The sequence below is a fragment of the Diceros bicornis genome, chromosome 10 (assembly GCF_020826845.1).
Source record: "Diceros bicornis minor isolate mBicDic1 chromosome 10, mDicBic1.mat.cur, whole genome shotgun sequence".
In the NCBI taxonomy this organism is placed as follows: Eukaryota; Metazoa; Chordata; class Mammalia; order Perissodactyla; family Rhinocerotidae; genus Diceros; species Diceros bicornis.
Genome location: NC_080749.1, coordinates 79,447,432 through 79,473,036, shown reverse-complemented (window position 1 = coordinate 79,473,036; position 25,605 = coordinate 79,447,432). Strand labels below are relative to the sequence as shown.

Genomic DNA, 25,605 nt, shown 5'->3' with positions numbered 1-25,605 from the left:
GTCGGGAGGGAAGTTGAATATTAACGTGTTGTGTTGTGAGTCTATGGGACAGTCGAGTAAAGATGTCCAGGAAGACTGTTAGAAATATAACTTCTGGAGCTCAGGGGATAGTGTAAGGAAGTGGTGATTGATACTATAAACTCCCAGAAAGCACTGGTGCGGGGAGAGGGGGGCTTCTGGCGGGTTAAGGGGCAGAGAAGAAAATGAACGAAGGGGTTCAATCCCGTTCTGAGGAAGCTTGCTGTCCATCTGCATGCTCCAGCTTCCTTCCATGGGAGACCAAAACAGCCTGGCAAGCGCTCGCCGACCCTCCAAGCTCGCTAAGCCAGCACGCGCCGGAAGCCAGCCCGGGACAGGAGCCCGGCGCGAGCGTGCGGGTCACGCGGCGGCCACGCGTGCGGGGGAAACGCGCGAGGGCGGCGGTGAGAGCGTGCGCCTGCGCAGTAGCCGGCCGTCGGTTAGGCGCAGACAGGCCCGCGGAGGATGGAGGGATGGAGCTGCCCCGGGACACGGCCAAGGTTTCCAACGCGGCTGATAACCACAGCGGGCGGGTCCACACCCTGTACACAGCCCCCGTACTGCAGCGGGGGCCCCGCACCAACCTGGAAGCCATGCACTCCAGAGCGTCGTTGTTTTCCTCGGGCCGGAACTTCCAGGAGAGAGACCATGGCAAGACCACGTACCTGCCCAAGGACCAGGCCAAGGAGGGCGCGGGACACCGGCTCCTGAACGTGAGTGGGGCCCGGCGGGCGGAGGCCGTCCCCTGCCCGCCACCTGCAGGGCCAGGAAGGACCACGGGCAGTGCGTGCAAGTGGGAGGGACGGAGACCTGCCCTAAGTTGGGAGGTGGTCATACCTGAGGGGGGGCGTTTCTTGTGGGACCTTCACAGTTATTGAACTTGTCAGAGCCCCGTTTTATCAACTGTGAAATGAAGACAGTACTACCTACCTTGTAGGGTTGTCTGAGGAACTAAAGGAGATAATGGTGTAAAGTGCTTAACACAGTGCAGAGCACAAAGTAAAGAGTCAGTAAATGTTAGCGGCTGTCTTCTGCGTTGGGGTTTCCTTTATGTGGTTAGAGGGCTCAGCTCCGGAAACTTGAGTTCCCTTGTTTTCAGTTCCTGGGGTTCTTAGAGATGAACCTGTGGGAGCAAATCTGCATCAGGTCTGCAAAGTGAATTATTGGCCTCGAGTTCTTAATTAGAAAGATAAATTTATATTTGAAATGTGTGGAACTCTTGGAGTTTACCGTTTAGTGGTATCACCAGAGGATGGAGGAAATGGAAAGGGGGAATCAAATTGAAACTCAGCTTTTCAAAGTGGTTAGAGGGTTATTAGGAGATGTTACGTTCTCTATTGATCATAAGTTATTAAAAAATAGTAAGGTAAAAGTATTTATCAGGAAACAAATGGTACAAAAAGATGATGTCCTTCTCTGTAAAATTAAGAAGTTGAATTACTTGATCTCTAAAGTACCCTTTTAATTCTAAAAACTTAGACTACTCTTCACTCGTTGTTATGATAAATTAAGAGCATATTAGGATTTAGCTATAGGATAATACTAGGAAAAATTGCAAAGGTTGTGTAAGAGAGATGTGCTTGGAAATCTAGGCCATAGTAGGTTTTTGTTGTATATCTTCTTAAGGAATTTGGACTTTATTCTGTAGAATGGTGATTTCCAATATTTTTTTGAGGATCTCTTTTTATTGTAAAAAAAGAAATCTCTCCACGTAAGAGTAACTGGCTCTTTACTGTCTACTGACTGGGAAAATCTTTTATGACAAAAAGCTACCATCGGCAGTGTTTTTAATGGAATTTGCTTGTAGATGCGACAGCATCTACATACATTCAAAAAAGATTGGTGCACCTATATGCAAGGTCTATTGTTTTCCCAAGTGTGGTTTCCCAAATTATTTGACTGTAGAATATTTTAATGTTTTGACAAAAGCAAAAAAAGAGCTTAGGAAATGAAATATGCACTTGAATTTAGTTATGACCTCATAAATGAATTATTTTGACACAGATCGAGAGGAATGAGTTTATGTAGCATAGGTGTTTATTATACAATAAACTTAGAGTAATGTGATAACTATATGTTATTAAAATTATCATAACAGCTGCTATAAGATATGTGATGTAGACCATTGAATACGGAGTGGATAGTCCTCTTCAGTTAAGTAAATGCTGTCTTGACATCAGTACACAGATGAAACATTATATATTTGGGCAACAGGTAGTCTTTTCTACATCTTCTTGGCATCTTTTGTGTATGGCACATGATTTCTTCAAAGAGGATTATCATAGGATAATAAGAGCTATATAGTTATGTTTAGCATTTTCTGTACAAAATATTTTTTATTTTTTTATTTTATTGAGTTCATAATAATTTATAACATTGTGAAATTTCAGTTGTACATTATTATTTGTCAGTCACTGTATATATGTGCCCCTTCACCCCTTATGCCCAGCCCCAACTCTCTTCCCCTCTGGTAACCACTAATCTGTTCTCTTTGTCCATGTGTTTATCTTCCACATATGAGTGAAATCATATGGTGTTTCTCTTCCCCCGTCTGGCTTGTTTCGTTTAATATAATACCCTCAAGGTCCATCCCTGTTGTTGCAAATGATACAACTTTTGTCTTTTTTTATGCCTGAATAGTATTCCATTGTATATATGTATACCACATCTTCTTTGTCCATTCATCAGTTGATGGGCACTTGGGTTGCTTCCACATCTTGGCTATTGTGAATAATGCTGCAAGGAACATAGGGGTGCATATGTCTCTTTGAATTGTTAATTTCAAGTTCTTTGGATAAATACCCAGTAGTGGGATAGCTGAGTCATATGGTATTTCTACTTTTAATTTTTTGAGAAATCTCCATACTGTTTTCCATAGTGGCTGCACCAGTTTCCATTCCCACCAGCAGTGTATGAGAGTTCCCTTTTCTCCACATCCTCTCCAACATTTGTTTTTTGTCTTGGTAATTATAGCCATTCTGACAGGTGTAAGGTGATATCTCATTGTAGTTTTGATTTGCATTTCCCTCGGGATTAGTGATGTTGAACACCTTTCACGTGCCTGCTGGCCATCTGTATAACTTCTTTGGAAAAATGTCTGTTCATATCTTCTGCCCATTTTTTGATCTAGTTATTTGTTTTGTTGTTGTTGAGTTCTTTATATATTTTGGGGATTAACCCCTTGTCGGATATATGATATTTTTTCCCAATTGGTGGGTTGTCTTTTTGTTTTGTTCCCGGTTTCCTTTGCCTTGCAGAAGCTCTTTAGTCTGATGTAGTCCCATTTGTTTATTTTTTCTTTTGTTTCTCTTGTGAGAGTAGACTTGGTATTTGAAAAGATGCTGCTAAGACCGATGTCAGTGTGTACTCCCTATATTTTCTTTTAGGAGTTTTATGGTTTCATGTCTTGCCCTCAAGTCTTTAATATATTTTGAGTTAATTTTTGTGTATGGCGAAAGATAATGGTCTTCTTTTATTCTTTTGCATGTGGCTGTCCAGTTTTCCCAACACCATTTATTGAAGAGACTTTCCTTTCTCCATTGTATGTTCTTGGCTCCTTTGTCGAAGATGAGCTGTCCACAGATGTGTAATTTGATTTCTGGGTTTTCACTTCTGTTCCATTGATCTGTGTGTCTGTTTTTGTACCAGTACCATACTGTTTTGATTATTATAGCTTTGTAGTATATTTTGAAGTCAGGGATTGCAATGCTTCCAGCTTTGTTCTTTTTTCTCAGGATTGCTTTAGCTCTTTGGGATCTTTTGTTGCCCCATATGAGTTTTAGTATTCTTTGTTCTATTTCCGTGAAGAATGTCATTGGGATTCTGATTGGGATTGCATTGAATCTGTAGATTGCTTTAGGTAGTATGGACATTTTAACTGTGTTTATTCTTCCAATCCATGAACGTGGAATATCTTTCCATTTCTTTGTCATCATCGATTTCTTTCAATAATGTCTTATACTTTTCATTGTATAGGTCTTTCACCTCCTTGGTTAAATTTATTCCTAGATATTTCATTCTTTTTGTTGCGATTGTAAATGGGATTGTATTCTTGACTTCTCTTTCTGTTAGTTCTGTTTGTCATATATGGCCTTTCTTATGTTGAGGTACTTTCCTTCTATATCCATTTTATTGAGAGTTTTTATCATAAAGGGATGTTGGATCTTGTCAGATGTTTTCTCTGCATCTATTGAGATCATCATGTGATTTTTATTCCTCATTCTGTTAATGCGGTGTATCACATTGATTAATTTGTGTATGTTGAACCATCCCTGTGTCCCTGGTATAAATCCCACTTGATCATGGTGTATGATCCTTTTAATGTATTGCTGATTTTGGTTTGGTTATTTTTGTGTGTGTGTGTGAGGAAGATCAGCCCTGAGCTAACATCCATGCTAATCCTCCTCTTTTTGCCGAGGAAGACCGGCTCTGAGCTAACATCTATTGCCAATCCTCCTCCTTTGTTTTTTTTCCACCAAAGCCCCAGTAGGTAGTTGTACATCATAGTTGCACATCCTTCTAGTTGCTGTATGTGGGACGCTGCCTCAGCATGGCCAGAGAAGCGGTGCGTCGGTGCGTGCCCGGGATCCGAATCCGGGCCGCCAGTAGCGGAGCGCGCACACTTAACTGCTAAGCCGTGGGGCCGGCCCTGGTTTGCTAATATTTTGTTCAGGATTTTTGCATCTATGTTCATCAGCGATGTTGACCTGTAATTTTCCTTCTTTATGTTGTCCTCGTCTGACTTTGGGATCAGGGTGATGTTGGCCTCATAGAATGTGTTAGGAAGTGTTCCGTCTTTTTCAATTTTTTGAAATAGTTTGAGAAGGATAGGTATTAAATCTTCTTTGAATGTTTGGTAGAATTCTCCAGAGAAGCCATCTGGTCCTGGACTTTTATTTTTTGGGAGGTTTTTGATTATTTCAATCTGTTTACTTGTGATTGATCTATTCGGATTCTCTCTTTCTTCTTGATTCATGTTTGGGAGGTTGTATGCATCTAAAAATTTATGCATTTCTTCTAGATTGCCCAGTTTGTTGGCTTATAGTATTCTCTTATAATCCTTTGTATTTCTGTGGTATCCATTGTAATCTCTCCTCTTTCATTGCTAATTTTTTTTTATTTGTGCCTTCTGTCTTTTTTACTTAGTGAGTGTGGCTAAGGGTTTGTGAATTTTGTTTATCTTCTCAAAGAACCAGCTCTTAGTTTTACTGATCCTTTCTACTGTCTTTTTGGTTTCAATTTCATTTATTTCTGCTCTAATTTTTATTATTTCCCTCCTGCTGACTTTGGGCTTTGTTTGTTCTTCTTTTTCTGGTTCTGTTAGGTGTGGTTTAAGATTGCTTATTTGAGATTTTTCTTGTTTGTTAAGATGGGCCTGTATTGCTGTGAATTTCCCTCTCAGGACCACTTTTGCTGCATCCCATATGAGTTGGTATGGTGTATTTTCATTTTCATTTGTCTCCAGATATTTTTTGATTTCTCCTTTAATTTCTCATTGATCCATTTGTTGTTTAGTAGCATGTTGTTTAGTCTCCACATATTTGTCACTTTGCTAGCTTTTTTCTTTTAGTGATTTCTAGTTTCATAGCATTATGGTCAGAAAAGATGCTTGATATGATTTCCGTCTTCTTAAATTTATTGAGACTTGCCTTGTTTCCCAACATGGTCTATCCTTGGGAATGTTCCTGTGCACTTGCGAAGAATGTGTATTCTGCTGTTTTTGGATGGCGTGTTCTATATATATCTATTAAGTCCATCTGGTCTAGTTTTTCATTTATTTCCACTATTTCCTTATTGACTTTCTGTCTGGATGATCTATCCATTGATGTAAGTAGGGTGTTGAGGTCCCCTACTATTATTGTGTTGTTGTTAATTTCTCCTTTTAGGTCTGTTAATTGTTGTTTTATGTACTTTGGTGCTCCTGTGTTAGGTGCATATATATTTATAAGTGTTATGTCCTCTTGGTGGAGTGTCCCTTTTATCTTTGTATACTGCCCCTCTTTGTCTCTTATTGCCTTTTTTTTTTTCAAAGGCAACTTCTCCCCCCGTTTTTTTTTGAGGAAGATTGGCCCTGAGCTAACATCTGTTGCCAGTCTTTCTCTTTTTTCTCCTCAAAGCCCCAGTACATAGTTGTATATCCTAGGTGTAGGTCCTTCTACTTCTTCTATATGGGATGCTGCCTCAGCATGGCTTGATGAGCAGCTAGTAGGTCCACACCCAGGATCCGAACTGGCGAACCCCGGGCCATTGAAGCAGAATGTGTGAACTTAGCCACTATGCCACCAGGCTGGCCCCTCTCATTGCCTTTTTTTTTTTTTGAGGAAGATCGGCCCTGAGCTACCATCCATTGCCAGCCCTCCTCTTTTTGCTGAGGAAGATTAGCCCTGAGCTAACACCTGTGCCTATCTTCCTCTGTTTTGTATGGGGGACACTGCCACAGCATGGCTTGATGAGCAGTGCATAGGTCCATGCTCGGGATCCGAACTGGCAAACCCCAGGCCGCCAAAGTGGAGCACGTGAACTTAACCACTACGCTGCCAGGCCAGCCCCCTCATTGCCTTCTTTATCTTGAAGTCTGCTTTGTCTGATGTTAAGTATGGCAATATCTGCTTTCTTTTGTTTGCTATTAGCTTGGACTATTATCTTCCATTCCTTCCCTCTGAGTCTGTGTTTGTCTTTTAGGGCTGAGATGTGTTTCCTGGAGGCACCATATTGTTGGGTCTTGTTTTTTAATCCATCCAGCCACTCTGTATCTTTTGATTGCAGAATTCAATGCATTTACATTTAGAGATTATTGAGATATGAGGGCTTAATGCTGCCATTTTATCACTTGTTTTCTGGTTATTTTGTATTTCCCTTGTTTCTCGTCCTGTGTATTTCTGACTGCCAGTTCAGTTTGGTGGTTCTCTGTGATGGTTTTCTCAGTTATCTCTTTATTTATCATTTTTGTCTCTGTTCTGATTTTTTGTTTAGTGATTACCATGAAGTATAAAAGACCTCGTAGATGAGGTAATCTATTTTCTGATAGCCTCGTGTTTTCTGAGTCTAAGCAGGTTCCATCCCTTTCCGCTTCCCCATCTAAGTTATTTTTTTCACAACTTCTTCTGTTTTGTGTTGTGAGTTTTTGATTAAAATGAAGTGATTACAGTTATTTTTGACGTTTTCCTTCCCTTTATCTTTATAATTGTTTGCTAACCTGTTCTGATAGAGAGCTGCAGTTTTCTGATTTTGTCTATTTATCTCCTTGCTCAAGGCTTGGTAAACCCTTTCTTTTTTTTTTTTTTTTTAGGTATAAGGGCCTTCTTGATCATTTCTTGTAGGAGTGGGTCTTGTGGCAACGAACTCCCTCAGTTTTTGTTTATCTGGGAAAGTTTTTATTTCTCCATCATATGGATATTTTTGCTGGATAGAGTATTCTTGGCTGAAAGTTTTTGTCTTTCAGAATTTTGAATATATCATTACACTCTCTCCTATCCTGTAAAGTTTCTGCTGAGGAATCCACTGAAAGCCCTAGGGGTTTCTTTGTAAGTTATTTTCCTCTGCCTTGCTCCCCTTAATATTTTTTCTTTGTCATGGGCTTTTGCCAGCTTTACTAATATATGTATTAGAGAACGTCTTTTTTACACTGATGTAATTAGGAGTTCTATTAGCTTCATTTACATGTAATTCCAGCTCCTTCCCCAGGTTTGGGAAGTTCTCAGCTATTATTTCTTTGAACAAGCTCTCTTCTCCTTTTTCCCTTTCTTCTCCCTCTGGAATAACCATAATCGTTATGTTGCCTTACCTAATTGAGTCAGATATTTCTCAGAGAATTTCTTCATTTCTTTTTCGTCTTAGTTCTCTCTCCTCCTCCATCTGAAGCATTTCTATATTTCTATCCTCGAAATTACTAATTCTCTCCTCCATAATATCAGCTGTGTGATTTAAGGAGTCCAGATTTTTCTTTATCTAATTCATTGTTTTTCATCTCCAACATTTCTGATTTTTTTTTAGTTTCAATCTCTTTTGTGAAGAATTCCCTCTGTTCGTTAATTTTATTCCTGATTTCATTGAACTGTCTTTCTGAGTTTTCTTGTAACTCATTGAGTTTCTGTATGATAAGTGTTTTGAATTCTCTGTCATTTACATTGTAAATTTCTGTGACTTTAGGATTGGTTTCTGGAGATTTGTCATTTTCCATCTGATCTGGAGTGTTAATGTATTTCTTCATGGTGTTTGATGAAGTGGACCTTTGCCAGCGCAAAGTAGTGGTATCTGGTTGCATATTCCACCTGCCACCACTGGGCAGGGCAGGAGCTGTGTTTTCTGAACCCACTACTGGAAGTTGTGACTGTCCGCTGGAAGCTGTGCTAGCAGGGCCCGTTTGCGTCTGTCTGCTGGCCACCGCTGCCTGGCAGGTGACACACGTAGGCTCAGGCACTCTGGCTCAGATCTACTGCTCTGGCCAGCTGGCCAAGCTGGTGCGCCAGGCAGGAGGGGAGGGCAGGGGTGCCCTGCCCTCTTTCATGCACAGAAGCCTGCTCTTCACTCACCAGTGCCCTGCCTGGGTGCTGGGCTTGCTGGGGGCACCCACGAGGTGGCTAAACAACTTCAGTGTGGAGTGCCTGCACGGGCCGGGATGTAACCCTGAGAGCAAAAGTGTTCATGTGGAGGCCTTCCCACTTCTCTGCCTCCTCCCAGAGTTGCGCACTGGCTGCTGCACGTGGAGCTGCGACCTAGATTGCTGCTGCTGGGGAGGGGGAGGAGATCCGCTCACCAACTCTGCTTCCCGGGGATCCAGTACCCCCACCTTCAGGTGTTTGGCTGCATGGATCTCTCAGATGTCCTGTTTTGCTATGTGGATATCCTCTGTTGGTTCATCATTGTCCTTTTGGTTATATCTTTGTAGGGAGAGACTAAGGGAACAGCTCACTCCACTGTGTTGTGACATCACTCTCTCCAGACTTTTTAATACAAGTGCCGCTAGACTTCTGTAAAGGTGGGGCCAAAAGTGACAGAGATGAAAGGCACAGTGGAATTAACTGAGATCAAAATTCTCGGTAATTCTAGGTGGTGTCAGAAGGCTTTATGAGAGTAGTCTTTAGAACTTTTGTTTGAGGTTCTAGTGGAATTTTGGCAAAGAGTTGTTTTGCTCATGTTGCTGCCATTGAAGAAAGCTCTGCTCAGATGAGGAAGGAAAAATAAAAAGGTAGTAAAATGAAGGTGGGGGCAGTATTTTTACCAGATTGTTAAGGATAACTGGAGCATCAGTATTCTAAAAGGAGTATTTTCCCAATTATTTTGTATTTATTAAAATGTGCAGGGGCTGGCCTGGTGGTGTAGTGGTTGAGTTTGCATGCTCTGGTTCGGCGGCCTGGGCTTCACAGGTTTGGATCCCGGGTGCAGACCTACCCACCACTCATCATGCCATGCTGTGGCGGTGTCCCATATAAAGCAGAGGGAGATGGGTATGGATGTTAGCCCAGGGCCAATCTTCCTCAGCAAAAAGAGGAGGATTGGCAACAGATGTTAGCTCAGGGTAATGTTCCTCACCAAAAAAAAAAAAAAAAAAGGGGATTCAGGGGCTGGCCCAGTGGTGTAGTGATTGAGTTTACGCGCTCCGCTTTGGTGGCCCGAGGTTCGCAGTTTCAGATCCCAGGAGCGGACCTACACACTGCTTGTCAAGCCATGCTGTGGCAGCATCCCACATACAAAGTAGAGGAAGATTGGCATAGATGTTAGCCCAGGGCCTGTCTTCCTCAGCAAAAAGAGGAGGATTGGCAATAGCTGTTAGCTCAGGGCCAATCTTCCTCACACACACACAAAAAATGTGCATTCAAAGTAGACTTCCATAATAAGGTTAGCAAAATGTTGGAAAGCATGAGCTTCCGCATTAAATACACATATAATGTACCACAGTTTGTTATTTTTGTGATAATACAGTAATTGTCATTCAGTTACCTTAAACTACAAATTAAATCATGTATATAAAACACATTAAACCCGTCAGATGCAACAATAACAAAATGACCCAAGATACATAAAACAAATTTTTTCAATACAACTAAAGTGTTATATACTTTAAAACAAAATTTTCAGCATAACTGAGGATTTATTATATACTTAAAAGATTGAACAAGTGATTCTTGGAAGACACATAACAGCAGAGATTCCTGGGAAGTTAATGCTCATAAATTTATAAACCCATGTTGATTCAAGTTCAGCAAAGGTTGGGGATAAATATAATTCTCCTTTTCAGGTTAGATTTTTAATAGGCAATTTTCCCCTGTTCCCCTCACCTCTCCGCTATAGTTGCCTCCCCTCCTTTTCTTTTTAATTTACTTCTAAAACTTATGTTAAAATGTCTTGTAATTTTTAAAGGCTAACAGTGGTGTGTAGTGACCTTAAGAACAAAGTTAAATACCAACCCCCAAATATCAGTCAATGAAGTTACTGTGGAGGAAATCACACAGCTAAGAACCGAAAGCCATCTGTTCATGGCTCCATTCCAGTGTACCTGCTGTTCTAAAGGATTAAATTCCAGTTCCTTCAGTGGCTGATAACTGAAGGATCGCTGCCAGGTGTGGGATACAGTACCTCCTCCAAATCAGATTAAGTCTGTGATGTGGTCATGAGGGTCACTTTTAGTTAGCAAGGAGAACTCGTTCACGCTACTATGCGTTTCTCTCGTCTCTCATGATTTCCTTAATGATTTTATATTTAATTGTGTACATTTTTGTTTCTCTGATAACTTATTGATAAACTTTTTGAGGGTAGGGATTAGTTTCTTAGTCATATTAATGTCCTGCTGCCTAGAATAATACCTTAGTCTATACCTTAGTCTTACCAAACACTCATAAAATATTTAATTGAAGTAATCTTTTATCTAGTTATGTTCTTTTTTGCCTTCTAAAGTCTTAAATTAATTTCTTTACATTGTAGATGCTGAGAAAAACGCTTAAAGGGTCTGAAAGTAAAGAACTGGAAGTAACACCTGAGGCACCCACTTTGGTGCCGTTTGGGGATGTGGTATGTATGACTAATCCTCAGTAAACCTGTACAGATTACTCCTTATTTCGTATGAAGACTGGTAATGTTTATTACTTGGTAAGCAAAAAATATGTGTAGAGAATGCTCCTCTCTGATAACAGAATCAGAAAAGCAGTCTAAAAATCCTTGAAATCATGGAAAACATCTTGATTCACATACAAAAAATGTTTTCTATACTAGAGATTCCCAGACTCTAGTTACATCAGAATCATCTGGGATACTTTTTTTAAAGACATTGATTCGTGGGCCCCACCTAAGATCTGCTAACTTCGAATTTGAGAATGGGGCCTAGAAATCTGTATTTGTATTGAGCTCTTCAGGTGATTGTATTTATTGTCAGATTTAGGAACCTTTGAGCTACAGTTTGAAAATTGACCCCACACCTCTCCCTTATCCAAAAAGTAATAAACCCCAGAAACAAAAGTAAACACACTCAGCAGTTGTACACATACACACAAACACACAGGTAGGATCCAATGTCTAGGCTGAGAATCAGAAAAATCTGTTTTTCTTTTGGGTGCTAAAGAGTATAGGATATGAGGATCTATGTACGTTTAGAACTGTCAGATATTGTGGTATTCTTTATTACAGTTAAGCTTTCTTTTCTGAACATTATTAGAATAGTTAGGGGGTGTGAAATGAGAATCTCTTTTGTCCCTCTTCTCTAGCTCATATCATATACTAATACATTTTCTTGATTAAAAAATATATGATGAATTTAACATCACCTTTTTGGGGGAAAAAGTTAGTCTATGTTAATGAGTACATTTTTGTTTTTACAAAGTGACTGAGGTGTGCATTTATCCATATAATTATATAACACTTTCTTGCCTATATCACCAAGTTAGAGTATAAGCCTTCACTGTCTGAATCTAAACTTAGAAAACGTTGTTTGAAATCACTTTTGGCTGTAAGCTACTATGCATGTCATTATGTTGACATAGCAATTTCCATAATCCACACTCTTGAATATGACTTCTGCATCTGTTTAGAACTGACATTTTGAAGAATATTTTGATTTCACCTATACTTCCTAATTTCATAGTCTGTATTTTCCTTATTTGAATTACATATTGCTAGACATTAAAAAGCTGCTCTTGAGGGTCTGCTGGAAGTATCTGACAGAGAGATGCTTGGCATGTGGTTGATAGCTCCTCCCAGTGCATGATTCAGTCACATCACTTTCTTTTTGAAAGTTCTGTGATTTATTCTGGGATGTTTGGCAAGATTTGCACATGTGTAGGCAATGATGAAGAACTGCATCACAACCCACTACTCCTATTTCAGATAGTCACATCCCATTGTCAGAAAAAATGTGAAAAAGCTGCCTCTTAAAATTGGTCACATAAAATGCTTTTGTGAATAGCTTTCTGGTTGCTTTCCTGTTTTCAGTGCATGTTTGAGGGTGCTTGGGAGTGAAGGTATTGACATGGTTATTGTTTGGGCCACAGATGGGTCTTAGAATCTGTGGCAACGTTAGTTATACCTGGCCTATGAATGGTCATCATTGTTTTTGAGTGTTAAATCTTTTTCTGTACTTAAATAGAAATTTATTCTCTTTCCTATGTTATATGGATCTATTATATAAAAATATAGAGAGCTATTGAAATATAAGGAAAATTAGGGTAGATGCCCATGGCTTCATGTTGAGATACTTCGCAGGCAGTCAGTGGTTTATCAGTGTGATTGTTTAGAATTATGCAGTACAGAATTGTAGCTATGCTCCCCTGTTTTACCCTCCTCACATACAATGTGAGGAGGGTAAAACCGATGATTCGTGGAATCACCTATGGCAGTAGCCCTTAAAATCCCTTTGAATTTGAAAACCTAGAACCTTTCCTTTAACATAACATTTCATACCTATGTTTCCTAAAGAAGTAGACCACAATATTTTCTTCTTTAGGATTTTGTCATTCAGATACAGTAGTCTTTTAATTAAATACTGAACGCTAACCTATTTTTCTTTATTGTTCTAAAACCAAATCCTTAAATTTACTTACACTTAAAAATACTATTGGGCCATTTATTTTGTCTCACAGTGTTTAAAATAATATTACTTTTGTTTTTACTGGGTTTTTAAGACCAAACATGGCTAAATATACTTGGCTAATACTGCATACTAATACTCAAGTGTTCCTGTATTCATTTTGTATTTGATTTTATGGTTAAACACAAGATACAATTTTCTTTAACATTTAAAAACGCTTTGGACAAGAGAGAATGAATATTTCACAGCCCTTGGCATATTATAGTCAATGAATGGTTGTTGAATGAAGAAAATAGTTTTAGGATACTGGATAAAAAGGCTTATCTGAAGCAAGACATATTTCTTATATGCGAGATGCTATATTTTATCAGTTGTCATTGAATATAAAGTAAAAATGACTCCAAGAGTGATGATTGGATTTACGTCAATAATGAATCATTCTTTTGCTTTGTGTTCTTGTTCGTGTTAAGTTTACTTTAAACAAATCCTGCCTATTTTTATTCTGTAATTCTGCTTTCTGGTGTTTTCATTAACTAGATATTTCTAATGAGAAACAGTATCTTTAATGAGAAAAACTAACAAAGTAGAGTTTTTTTTTTTAAGTGTAGTTTGGAGTAGAGTAAGATGGAAGAAAAGTTAATTTTTAAAAATTCATTCGCTGTGTTTTATTTTGATTGTTATAGGTTGGCTGCCTGGCTATTCATGTAAAGAACTGCAGACATTTTACGCCTAAGAGTATCCTTTCTTTTGATTTAAGAACTGTACTATGGTCGTATATCACTGTTTCAATTATATGTTGCTGCATTACAAAACACTCCAAGACTTAGTTGCTTAAAACATTAATTATTTTGTTATCAGTTACTATCTGTGCGTTCATTAGGTGGTACTTCTGCTTCAGTATATCACAGCTGGGACTGTAGTCATCTGCAGTTCAGGAGGGCTAGAATGTCTAAAATGGCTCTTTTACGTGTCTGGTGCTTTAGTGAGCATGGCTGGGAGACTGGACTTAGCTGGGGTGCTGAAATGGTTGGACCTTTCTCTCTTTCCATGTGGTCCCAGGGTCTTGTCTTTCATCATTTTTTTCCTGCATTAATTTTGATTTTTATAAAAATATATGTTACATTAAAAATTGTTTATCTTGATTACTGAAGTTTTTGGTGTCCCCTTAAATTTTGCACCCTGGCACGTGCCTCTCTCCCCCAACCTAGTCCCAGCCTTGGTCATGTCCATTGCGTGTTCAGGTCGTCACAGGGCCAGGCAGATTCAAGAGCAGAGGAAAATACACTCCACTTTCTGATGAGAGTGACAAAAGATTTTCAGCCCGCTGTAATCCACCTCAGTCACCATATAAGTTAAAGGAAAAATACATATCTTCTTGGATGATAATACTAATTTATTTCTAAGTAATAACTGTGCTTCTCTTAAACATTGTTTAAAGGATTTATTTATCTTGGTGCCTTTAAACAAGCTGAATCTTTATTATTAGATTTAGTAAGCATAAAACCAGTCTCATTATGAAGACTTGGTGTTTTCTCTTTTAAGTAAAGTTAATTATTGAAAAGAATTCTATATAAAGAGATTTTTGAAGATAATTAAGTCATAAAAACAAAGTTGTTTTAATGCATGGAATGTGACAAAAGATAAAAGTACAGACCCAAATAGTAGTATAAGTGAAGGATATAGTGAGGTGGCTTAGAGAGTAAAATGCTGCTTTAAATTTTGTTGTCTTAAAATTAAAAGTAAATTACTCTCAAGTGACATATTTTTTGAATTTCTACATAATTATGCTTAGAAAAAAATTTCAACTATATATTGCAAACATTTAGTCACCTTGAAAAATAATATATAGAAAAATTTGCAAAGGAATTATAGTGGAAATGTGAGGATAAAAATATGAGAAGTGATCTAAGGAAGAATCAATCTTCTTTTCCTACTTATATTGTGCCTACCATTGATGGACAAAATACTATTTTAAAAGACTTTTTTTATTGTTTAATATGCTCTACAATTACCTTCTTTATTTATTTGATTATTCTTAGCTTTTGGCATGAATTGTTTAATGGATTAGTTTTATAATGAGTTATTGTTCAATTACAACAAAATTTGCTTCCTAAATATCTGTTTTTCAGTTGGTTTACAACATTACAATAATTTCTTCATTCGCATCTCTATAAACAATATTGTGAAATCTACAAAACTTTGTGGCTTGCTACCCCAAAACAATGAAAAGAACACTATAATTAAGTTTAACGAAGTGAAGTATTTTTCCGTACAGGTAAAGTTCTCTTCTAGATATAAGAATGCATCTTTATAGTCTCAAATATTCTACACTAATTATGCTTTTATAGGGGATAGGAAAGAAACAAACACAGTGACTTTTTATTTGATATTTTACATTATTCTGTTTCTATATTATGGGCTATATTGGTATTTTTTTAATAAACAGCTTGCTGTAAAATGCATAGTCTTGGTGGTCTTCTTCCCTGTGATTCTGAATGTTTATCACACACCCATTTTTCATCATCTTGCTCTCCCCCTCCCGCCTACCCTCTTCCACCCTGTTGTAGTCAGTTTGGGCTGCTATAACAAGTTACTGTAGACTGGGTGGCCTATACAACAAACATTTATCTCACCTTTCTGAAGGCTGGGAACTTCAAGATCAAGGTGCTGGCAGATCTGGTGTCTGGTGAGAGCTTGCTTTCTGGTTTGCCGATGGCCGTCTTCTCATCGTATAGTGACATGGCAGAGAGCAAAGAGAGATCATCTTTCTTGTGTCTCTTCTTGTAACCTAATTACCTCTCAAACACCCCGCCTACAAATACCATCACATTGAGGATTCAGGCTTCAACGTGTGAATTTGAGGGAACGCAAATGCTCAGTCCATAGCACACCTTTTCTTTTGTTCATCTCCTCCTCCTTCCCTCTCTCCCTTCTTCTTTTATAGACTCTCATTATTTTTGCATGGATTAACTTATTCAGTCTTTATAACAACCCCCAAAATATATATACTCTTATTATCATCCTTATTTTGCAGATGAGGAAACAGGTACTGTAAGGTTTAAAGAACTTCCTTAAAGTTGCAGAACTAGTAAGTGGTGGAGCTGGGAATGTAGGCAGTCTGGCTTCAGACTACACTTCATCAAACTGCCTCTCACACCAGAGCTTGCTATGCTAAGAGTTTGCTTCTGTTTACAGTTAAGATTCTTAGAATCTTAAATGTATCTCAGAGTTTTCTTTAAAATGAGCAATACTATTTCATGTAACTGAAGGATTCATTGATTAGTCCAGTTGTTTTCTAATAGTTTTATTACGTTAGTTGAATTTTGGTGAAATCCTAAAACATTTCTTCTATGCTCCATTTTTTTTTTTTAAACAAACTTCATTTTGCTTAAGTGTTGAGTATTGAAGATTGTTCTTTAAGCATAAGTTTAAAAAAAAAACGGAGCACAGTTTTGCTAAAGGCAGTCCATATGATTTCTTTTACTCTACAAATAGTTTTCTTAAGCTTCATTGCCCAGTTTTCAAGAATTATGTGGATATATGTCCATTTAAATAAAATTTGAAATTAATACTGGAAAATAATATAAATTAGTAAGGTGCTTATCTTCATTAGCATGGTCAAAATCTTTTTGCTGTATTTATTTTAATAGGAACTATTAGTTTTAGCATATTATGAGGAAAGTTTTAATGGAACTCTAATGGAAAGTTTGGGAATGACTTAGTAATAATTACATAGAAAATTACACAAGAAAAAGAAACATAAAAGAGCAAGACACATTTTAACTCCAGGGAAGTTAAAAAATGTTACAGGAAAGGAAATATAATCATTGTAACTATACTGTTGAACTCTGAAAAGTAGTTACATATATATAATAATATAAACGTTAAGTATTGATCTAACAAAAAAGTATGATATATAATATATTGGAGGAATGAGGGGAAGAGAAATGTGAAAATTGTAGAGAGAGGGTGTTGAAAGCTAATATTTTTCTTTCACAATAAGCCGTCAATAGATCGTATCTAAAACTAAAAAATCAATTAACAATAATAGAAACATGTTACTTAGAAACATGATTTCATGGCAAAACAGAGAAATCCCTTACAAACATTGAAGAGTGGCTTATGAGGAGTGGAAATTAGGAGGTGGGTAGAGTAGTGTTCTTAAATTATACCCAGGATTTAATTTATAGAAATATGACTGACATGAAGAGGCTAATGCTGTTGAAAGGAGAATTTATTACTTATATTTCCTGAGAAAAAGGGACATACTGCACCACACAGGGCCTCGGGGGAAGTATCAGGGTCATCAGGAGGCAGAAGACAAGCGAGGGGAGAGCCAAGTCCAAAGCCTTTATTGGGGTTTCCTTGAGAAAAGCAGTGCAGGGCAGAGTCACCAGTTTAGAATTGGCTAGTTTGAACAATCCAGCAGGCTTTGGGTTGTAGGGGTAGACTTTGGATTGCCTGGTACCTGGCCCTGCTATGATTTAGGACAGGGAAATATTGACTATACGTGAGAATTAGATAAGGAGGTGGTTAGGGCTATAGATTTGGGATTGGTTAGTTTGCAAATGAAAGATGTGCTTCCATCTAGCCAAGCCCTTTGCTATCTCTAGGAATTGGCTCAGCTGGGGAGGGAAAGTCTCTCTCTGGCCAGCAAGCTTTTTAAGATGTCAAAACGTCATAAAATACAGGAAAAAAAGGTTAATACAGGCGTGAGAAAAAAAGCTGTTTCTTGGTTTTAACCATTGTAGAAATGTTTGACTTTTAAACTATGTACTATGTACCTAGGATAAAATACAATTATATTATATATACTTGAAGACTTTAATTTGGTAAAACTTACAAAATAAATCTAGGTTAAAAATAAAACAAAAACATACAAACCAAAAATAAAAAGGAATAGTGAGTGGATTTAATCCAGTTTAATTGTTCTGTTAAAACCCATATTGAAGAATGAATGGTAGTGGACTTCTGGTCTGGCCATGCTGGAATAGCTGATATTGGATATACTCTTCTGCTCTAAACAACTATAAACTGAGTAATTTATGTGAAGGAACTATGTTCTGGTATTTTACAGTGGAAATTGGAGTGCTGTAGTCCTTAAGAGAAAGGAAGCGCAAGAGTGAGCTCCACGTTTACAGCAGCTTTCTGTCTGGCAGGGGATCTGGCACAGGAAAGTGAAACCCAAGCAGATAATGGCAGTCTTGCTTGGTGGAGGAAGCACAGGAAACAGATGAGAGTTTTGGGCTGCTAAGGTGGCTGGAATTTGTAAGGCAGGGTCCTAGAGAGGAGGGAGCAGCAGATAAGGAACCCCAGAAATCTGTGTAGCTATTCACTTAGGTTCTTGACTGGATCCTAAGGTGGGCATGGGCAAGGGGAGTTTATTCTAGGAGAAGTTACAGAGAACAGATGCTGGAGAACTGAGAGCTGAATGGAGATTTCTGAAGTCATAAATTCAGAGTCATGGAGTCTGAGGGGTCTAGCTGGAGAGACCTTGCTGAACATTCCCAGTGTTCAGTTGAGATCCCATAAAGGTGAAGTCTTAGGAATGAGGACCCTGTCCTAAGAGTAAGGGTTAAACCTCAGGACCGAGGACAAAACTGAAATAGACCCATCCTCAGACCAGGCTGTCATAAGATCAAGATGATCTGCTAGTAATTAATTGCCTTTCAAAAAAGAACTCAGTACTTTTTAGAGAAAGATATAAAAACCCAGAATCTCTACACATCTACATTGTATGCTTTACCATGCCCATTATACAATAAAACATTGCTACTCCTGGGGAAATAAAAATAGACAATAGAGGTAAACCCACAGGTGGCCCAAATGTTTGAATTAGCAGATTAGAATTTTATAGTAACTATCATACATGTGTCAAAGGGAAAAAGGAAGACAAAATGAATGATCCGAATGGGAATTTTGAAGGGAATGGAAACTCTGAAAAGAACCAAATGGAAATTCTAGATCTGCAAAATACGATATTGAAATGAAGAATTCATTCAAAGTGCTTAAAAGCATTCTGGACAGCGCAAAAGAAAGGATCTGTGAACTGAAAGACAAGTCAATAGAAATCATTCAAATCAAAGCTCAGAGAGAAAAAATATGAAAAAATAGAAGAGACCAGAGGGCAATATCTCTCAATTTACAGATGTGTAATTGCATCACAGGAGGAAAGAAGGCACGTATTTAGTGTATTAGTATTTTAGAGGTTTTTTTGCTAAACATTTTCCAAAATTGATGAAAGACATCAATCCCATAGATTCAAGAAACTGAGTGAATCTCGAGCAAAGTACAAAAATGATCACACCTAAGTACATCATAATCAAACTGCTAAAAACCAAAAATAAAGAGTAAATCTTAAAGGTAGCCAGAGGGGGAAAAACACATTCAGGTGAACGACAGTAACGGTAGACTTCCCATCAAAAACAGTGGAGGTCAGGGGACAAGGGAATGCCATCTTTCAAGTGCTAAAAAAATAAAGTCAACCTAAATTTCTAAATCCAGTAAAAATATTCAAAAAGATGGTGCAAGACAAAAGCTGAGAGAATTTGTGTCTAGAAGATCTGCATTATAATAAAAGTCAGAGGAAGATCCAAGTTGGAGAGAAATGATCCCCAATAGAAGCCCAGATACGCATGAAGGAACGAAGAGGATAGGTAATGGTGAATATATTCGTAAAAAAGCCTGTTTTAAAAATGTTCTACAAAAGACTGTTGACTATTTAAAAGAAAATAATGACGGTGAATGGTAGAATTTATAGCATATGTAAAAATGGAATATATTACAAGAATAGCACAAAAGGTGAGGAGGTACAAGTGGAATTGTACTATTGTGCATGATATGGTATAATTTTAATTCAAGATATACTGTGGTATATTAAGGATGCATAGTATAATCCCTAGAGCAACCATGAAAAACAGTACAAAAATGTATTAGAAAGGAAGAAAGCAGAGAGAAGTGGGGGGAGGAGAGGTGGAAGGAAGGGAGAGAAGAAAGTGCAAACTTAATTAGCATTGAGTTTGAAAACTTAGAAAATCACAGTAAAACCTTAGGAGAGCAGGAGGAAGAAATTTAATACAGAGAAAAGAAATAAATGACTGATAAACAGTAGAAGTATTAAAGAAATACTAGAGGTGGTTGTTGATAAAACTAATACAGTAGACACAATTCTGGTAAGTCTCATCAAGAAAATTGTGCAACATTTGGAATATAGGTATAAATATGGAAGTGGTTTTAAAAAACTGTAAGAATACCGTATATAATGTGATTCTAAAAATTTGAAAATCTAGATGAAATAGAATATTATATTAGAAAACATAAATTACATTATGTTTTAGATCTATCTTTTATAAACTGAATATGTTTGGATTTTTAAAATACAGTCTGACAATCTTTGTAGTTTAACTACATTATGTAGCCTGTTACATTCCATGTAATTATAAATACATTTAAGTTTAAATTTGTTACATTATTTTGTGCTGTTTGTTCCAACTGAGCCATAGATTCTTTTTCTTCTTTCTTGCCTTCTTTGGGATTGAGCACTTAAAAATCTTACTCTATTTTTACTCCTCTTGTATTGGAAATTATACACTATTTCTTTTTTAATGGTTATTTTAGAAATTATACTATGTATGCTTATCAAATCCCATGTTTAACAATACCTTCATTCTTCTCCTGGGCAAAACAAGGACCTTAGAAGCTTTAATTCCAGTTGCTACTTTCAACTAATATGTTATTATTGTATTATTTTTCTTTATTTTTAAATCACCTTAGCTGTAAATTTTATTTATTTAATTTAGTCTATATTTGTTTAGTTTTACCTACATATTTGCCGCTTTAACCTTTCTTACAGCTCAGATTCTCCTCCTAGGTTCACTTATCTTCCATCTGAAGTGTTAATTTAAAATTTCTTCCCATGAGAGTTAGTTGGTGACAGATTCAGTTTTTGTTTGCTTGAAAATGTCTGTTTCATTCTCATTCTTTTTTTTTTTTTTGGTGAGGAAGATCAGCCTTGACCTAACATCAATGCCAATCCTCCTCTTTTTTTGCTGAGGAAGACTGGCCCTGGGCTAACATCTGTGCCCATCTTCCTCCACTTTATATGGGAGGCCACCACAGCATGGCCTGACAAGCGGTACATCAGTGCGCACCTAGGATCCAAACCCGGGCGGCCAGCAGTGGAGCGTGTGCACTTAACCACTACACCACGGGGCTGGCCCCTCTTTTTCCATTTTTTTTTTGTGAGCAAGATTAGCCCTGAGCTAACATCTATCGCCAGTCCTCCTCTTTTTTTGAAGACGAAGGTTGGCTCTGGGCTAACATGCGTGCCCATCTTCCTCTAATTTACATGGGACACTGCCACAGCATGGCTTGACAAGTGGCGCGTCAGTCTGCGCCTGGGATCTGAACCTGCGAACCCTGGGCCGCTGAAGCGAAGTGCACAAACTTAACCGCTATGCCACTGGGCCTGTTCCTCATTCTCATTCTTGAATGATATTTTCAGGGAGTATAGAACTCTAGGTCTGCAGTTATTTTCTGAAGTATCATTCCACTACCTCCGTTGAAGAGAAGTTGCCTGTCAGTCTCTCACCTCTGAAAATAATGTGTCTTTTTCTCTTTGTGTTTCTTTTTATGTAGTTTTTTTATTTCACTCTAATATGTGTGTATTTGGATTTCTTTCTTTTCATCCTGTTGGGATTTATTGGGCTGCTTAAACTGGATTGTTGATGTTCATCAGTTATGGAAAATCCTTAGCCATTGTTATCTCTTCAATACTGCCTCACTGTCCCATTTTCTTGATCCTTTATTTTCTTTCCTGGAACTTTGACATATGTTAGATAGTCTTACACTATCATCATGTCTTTTAACTTTTTTTTCCTATTTTCCATCACTTTGTCTCTTTGTCTTGCATTCTAGATAATTCCTCTGATCTTTATTCCAGTTCACTAATTCTCTTAAGCTGCAGCTAATCTGTGGTTGAGTCTATACATTGAGTGTTTTTATTTATTTTTATTTATTTATTTTTTTTTTAGTAAGATCAACCCTGAGCTAACATCCATGCTAATCCTCCTCTTTTTGCTGAGGAAGACCGGCTCTGAGCTAACATCTATTGCCAATCCTCCTCCTTTTTCTTTTTGTCCCCCCCAAAGCCGCAGTAGATAGTTGTAGATCATAGTTGCACATCCTTCTAGTTGCTGTATGTGGGACATGGCCTCAGCATGGCCGGAGAAGCAGTGCGTCGGTGTGCACCCAGGATCCGAACCCGGGCCGCCAGTAGCAGAGCGCGCGCACTTAACCGCTAAGCCACGGGGCCAGCCCTGAGTGTTTTTATTCAGTTATTTTAGTTTTCATTTCTACGAGTTTTATTACTTCTTTGTTCAAGCTTGCTAAATCATGTTGAGAGTTTCCTAAGCTAGGAATATATTTTCAGCTTGTATTTTATTTCCTTAAACATAGTAAGCATAGCTCCTTAAAATTCCAGTACTTTTCGTTTTTGTGGTCTGTTTCTATTGATCTCATTCATGGTGCCTTGTTTCCTTGTTTTAGTTATTTTTGACTGTGCTATGCTCATTTTCTTTGGAAAATTGTTTGTGGAATTTGGGGCTAGGATGGAAGTAACAGCTTTAAGGAAGATGTGTGTTTGCTTCTGAGGCATCTAGGGCGCTGCTGGTTTGGGGCCACTTGACCAGCTTAAACTGTATTCCACACTTGGAAGCTTTCTTTTTAAATTAAGTTATCTTGTTTGTTTGTTTGTTTGTTTATATTATGGTAAAATATACGTAATGTAAAATTTAGCACTTTAACCATTTTAGGTGTCAAGCTTGAGAGTTTTTATGCCATCCAGTGGCTGTGAATCTAGGCTGCAATTCTGCTAAACAGGTTTTTGTTTATATCTTTTCAAGGACATCCCCCCCTCATTCTGCTCAGCAGTACAGCTTTCCTTGTAGCCTCTTATGGATGGAATGGGAGAAAGGTTTCTACATTCACTGAGGCCTAGCCCTTTGAGTTCTCAGCTTTATGGGAGGAGGGTAGGAGTGGATCTCCAGTTACATGCCCATGTCTTGTCTTCTCTATTCTGGGCCTTCTATTCTGTGACCTTGGAAACTGCAGTTCCCTATCACCTGATTGGGAAATGCAACTTCAGGGTCTAGTTTACCTCCTGAGTGTCTGTCAATGCTTAGAGTTTTAGAGATTACTTCTTACCCTTTATTAACTTTTTTATGCTTTTAAGAAGATATTTTTAATATTTTGTTCAACATTCATAGTTTTCTAGCAGCCAGTTTGGTTCTAATAATCTAGAGGCCAGTAGCTGAAGAACTGATCCTGCCCTTCAAGCACTGTGCTGGCACACAGGGTTATGCTTGCATTCCTTTTCTCTCACTTCTCAGGGGAAGACGGTCATAAACAACTTTGAGAAGTCTCATACAGACTCTGTGACCTTAACCATGGGGAAAGACACCATAAAAACGCACCTAAAGGATATCGGATCAGTAATCAAAACCCTCCCAACAAACAAAAACCCAGGACCAGATGGCTTCACCAGATGGCCAAAAATTTAAAGAAGAATTAATACCAATCCTGCTTAAACTCTTCCAAAAAGTAGAAGAGGAGGGTGCACTTCTAAGTTCGTATTATGAGGCCAGCATTACCCTGATACCAAAACCAGACCAAGGACACTATGAGAAAATTACAGGCCAATATTCCTAATGAACACAGATGCAAAAATACTCAACAAATTATTATCAAATTAAATTCAACAATACATTAAAAGGATCATACACAATGATCAAGTAGGATTTGTTCCAGGGATGCAAGGATGGTTCAACATCTGCAAATCAATCAATGTGATAGACCACATTAACAAAAAGGATAAAAATCAAATGATCATCTCAACAGATGCAGAAAAAGATTTTGTCAAAATTCAACATCCATTCATGATAAAAACTCTGAACAAAGTGGCTATAGAGGGGATGTACCTCAACATAATGAAGACCACATACGAAAAGCCCACAGCTAACATCATACTTAATAGTGGAAAACTGAAAGCTTTTCCTCTAAGATCAGGAACAAGACAAGGATACCCACTTTCACCACTTTATTCAACATAATACTGGAAGTCCTAGCCAGAGCAATTAGGAAAGAAAAATAAATACAAGGCATCTAAATCAGAAGAGAAGAAGAAAATTTGTCTCCATTTGCAGATGACATGGTATTGTATATAGAAAACCCTAAAGACTCCACCAAAAAACTGTTAGAACTAATAAACGAATTAATAAAGTTGCAGGATACAAAAATCAATAAAAAAAAATCAGTTGCATTTCCATGCACTACAAACAAACTGTCAGAGAAATTAAGAAACAGTTCCATTTATAATCCCATCAAAAAGAATAAAATACCTAGAAATAAATATAATCAAGGAAGTGAAAGATATGTGCACTGAAAACTATAAGACATTGATGAAAGAATTTGAAGAAGACACAAATAAATGGAAAGATATTCCATACTCATGAATTGGAAGAATTAATATTGTTAAAATGGCCATATTACCCTAAGCAATCTATAGTTTCAATGCAATCTCTATAAAAAGTCCAATGGCGTTTTTCACAGAAATAGAAAAACAATCCTAAAATTTGTATGGAACAGCAAAAGACCCCAAATAGCCAAAGCAATCTTGAGAAAGAAAATAAAGCTAGAGGCGTCACATTTCCTGATTTCGAACTATATTACAAAGCTATAGTAACCAATACAGTATGGTATTGGCATAAAAAGAGACACATAGATCAATGGAACAGAATAGAGAGCCCAGAAATAAATCCATTTATTTATGGTCAATTAATTTTTGACAAAAGAGCCAAGAATATGCAGTAGGGAAAGTACAGTCTCTTTAATAAATGCTGTTGGGAAAACTGGACAGCTGCATGCAGAAGAATGAAACTGGACCATTATCTTATACCATACACAAACTCAAAGTGAATTAAAGACTTGAATGTAAGACCTAAAACCATAAAATTCCTAGAAAAAAATATAGGAGATAATTCCTTGACATCAGTCTTAGCAATGTTTTTTGGATTTGACACCAAAAACAAAGGCAACAAATGCGAAAAGAAACAAGTGAGACTACATCAAACTAAAAGCTTCTGTACAGCAAAGGAAACCATCAATAAAATGAAAATACAACCTACACAATGGGAGAAAATATTTGAAGTAATATATCTTAAAAATTCTCGTCACAAAAAAAATTGTAACTGCATGGTGGTGGATGTTAACTTATTGTTATAACCATTTCACAATATATACAATTATCACATCATTATGTTGTACACCTAAAAGTAATGCAATGTTATATGTCAACTATATCTCAATTTAAAAATATTTTTTAAAAGGCACCTAGAATCTTGGAGTGGAGAGGCATGAGATTTTTTTCTAATTAGCAAAAGAGTGTATGAATTTTAAAGGTCACATAATAATGGTATTGTGTTACAGAGCTCAAGGTTGGGAGAGAGTTCCAAGTTGAGACAATGGTATACATTTTATCAGCAAGGTAAAGACCAAAAAGGATGTTGGATGTGTTT

General features: G+C 37.6%; 1 protein-coding gene across 1 annotated transcript in view; it reads left to right on the top strand.

Moving 5' to 3' along the window:
* Positions 1 to 491: 491 nt before the first annotated feature.
* The window catches only part of C2CD6 (C2 calcium dependent domain containing 6), a 133,039-nt gene continuing 107,925 nt past the window's right edge, over positions 492 to 25,605 (top strand). The window contains exons 1-4 of the mRNA XM_058549601.1: positions 492 to 731; positions 10,939 to 11,025; positions 13,717 to 13,768; positions 15,163 to 15,308. Coding sequence (XP_058405584.1) covers positions 492 to 731; positions 10,939 to 11,025; positions 13,717 to 13,768; positions 15,163 to 15,308 — 525 coding nt within the window. The remainder of the gene's footprint in view (positions 732 to 10,938; positions 11,026 to 13,716; positions 13,769 to 15,162; positions 15,309 to 25,605) is intronic.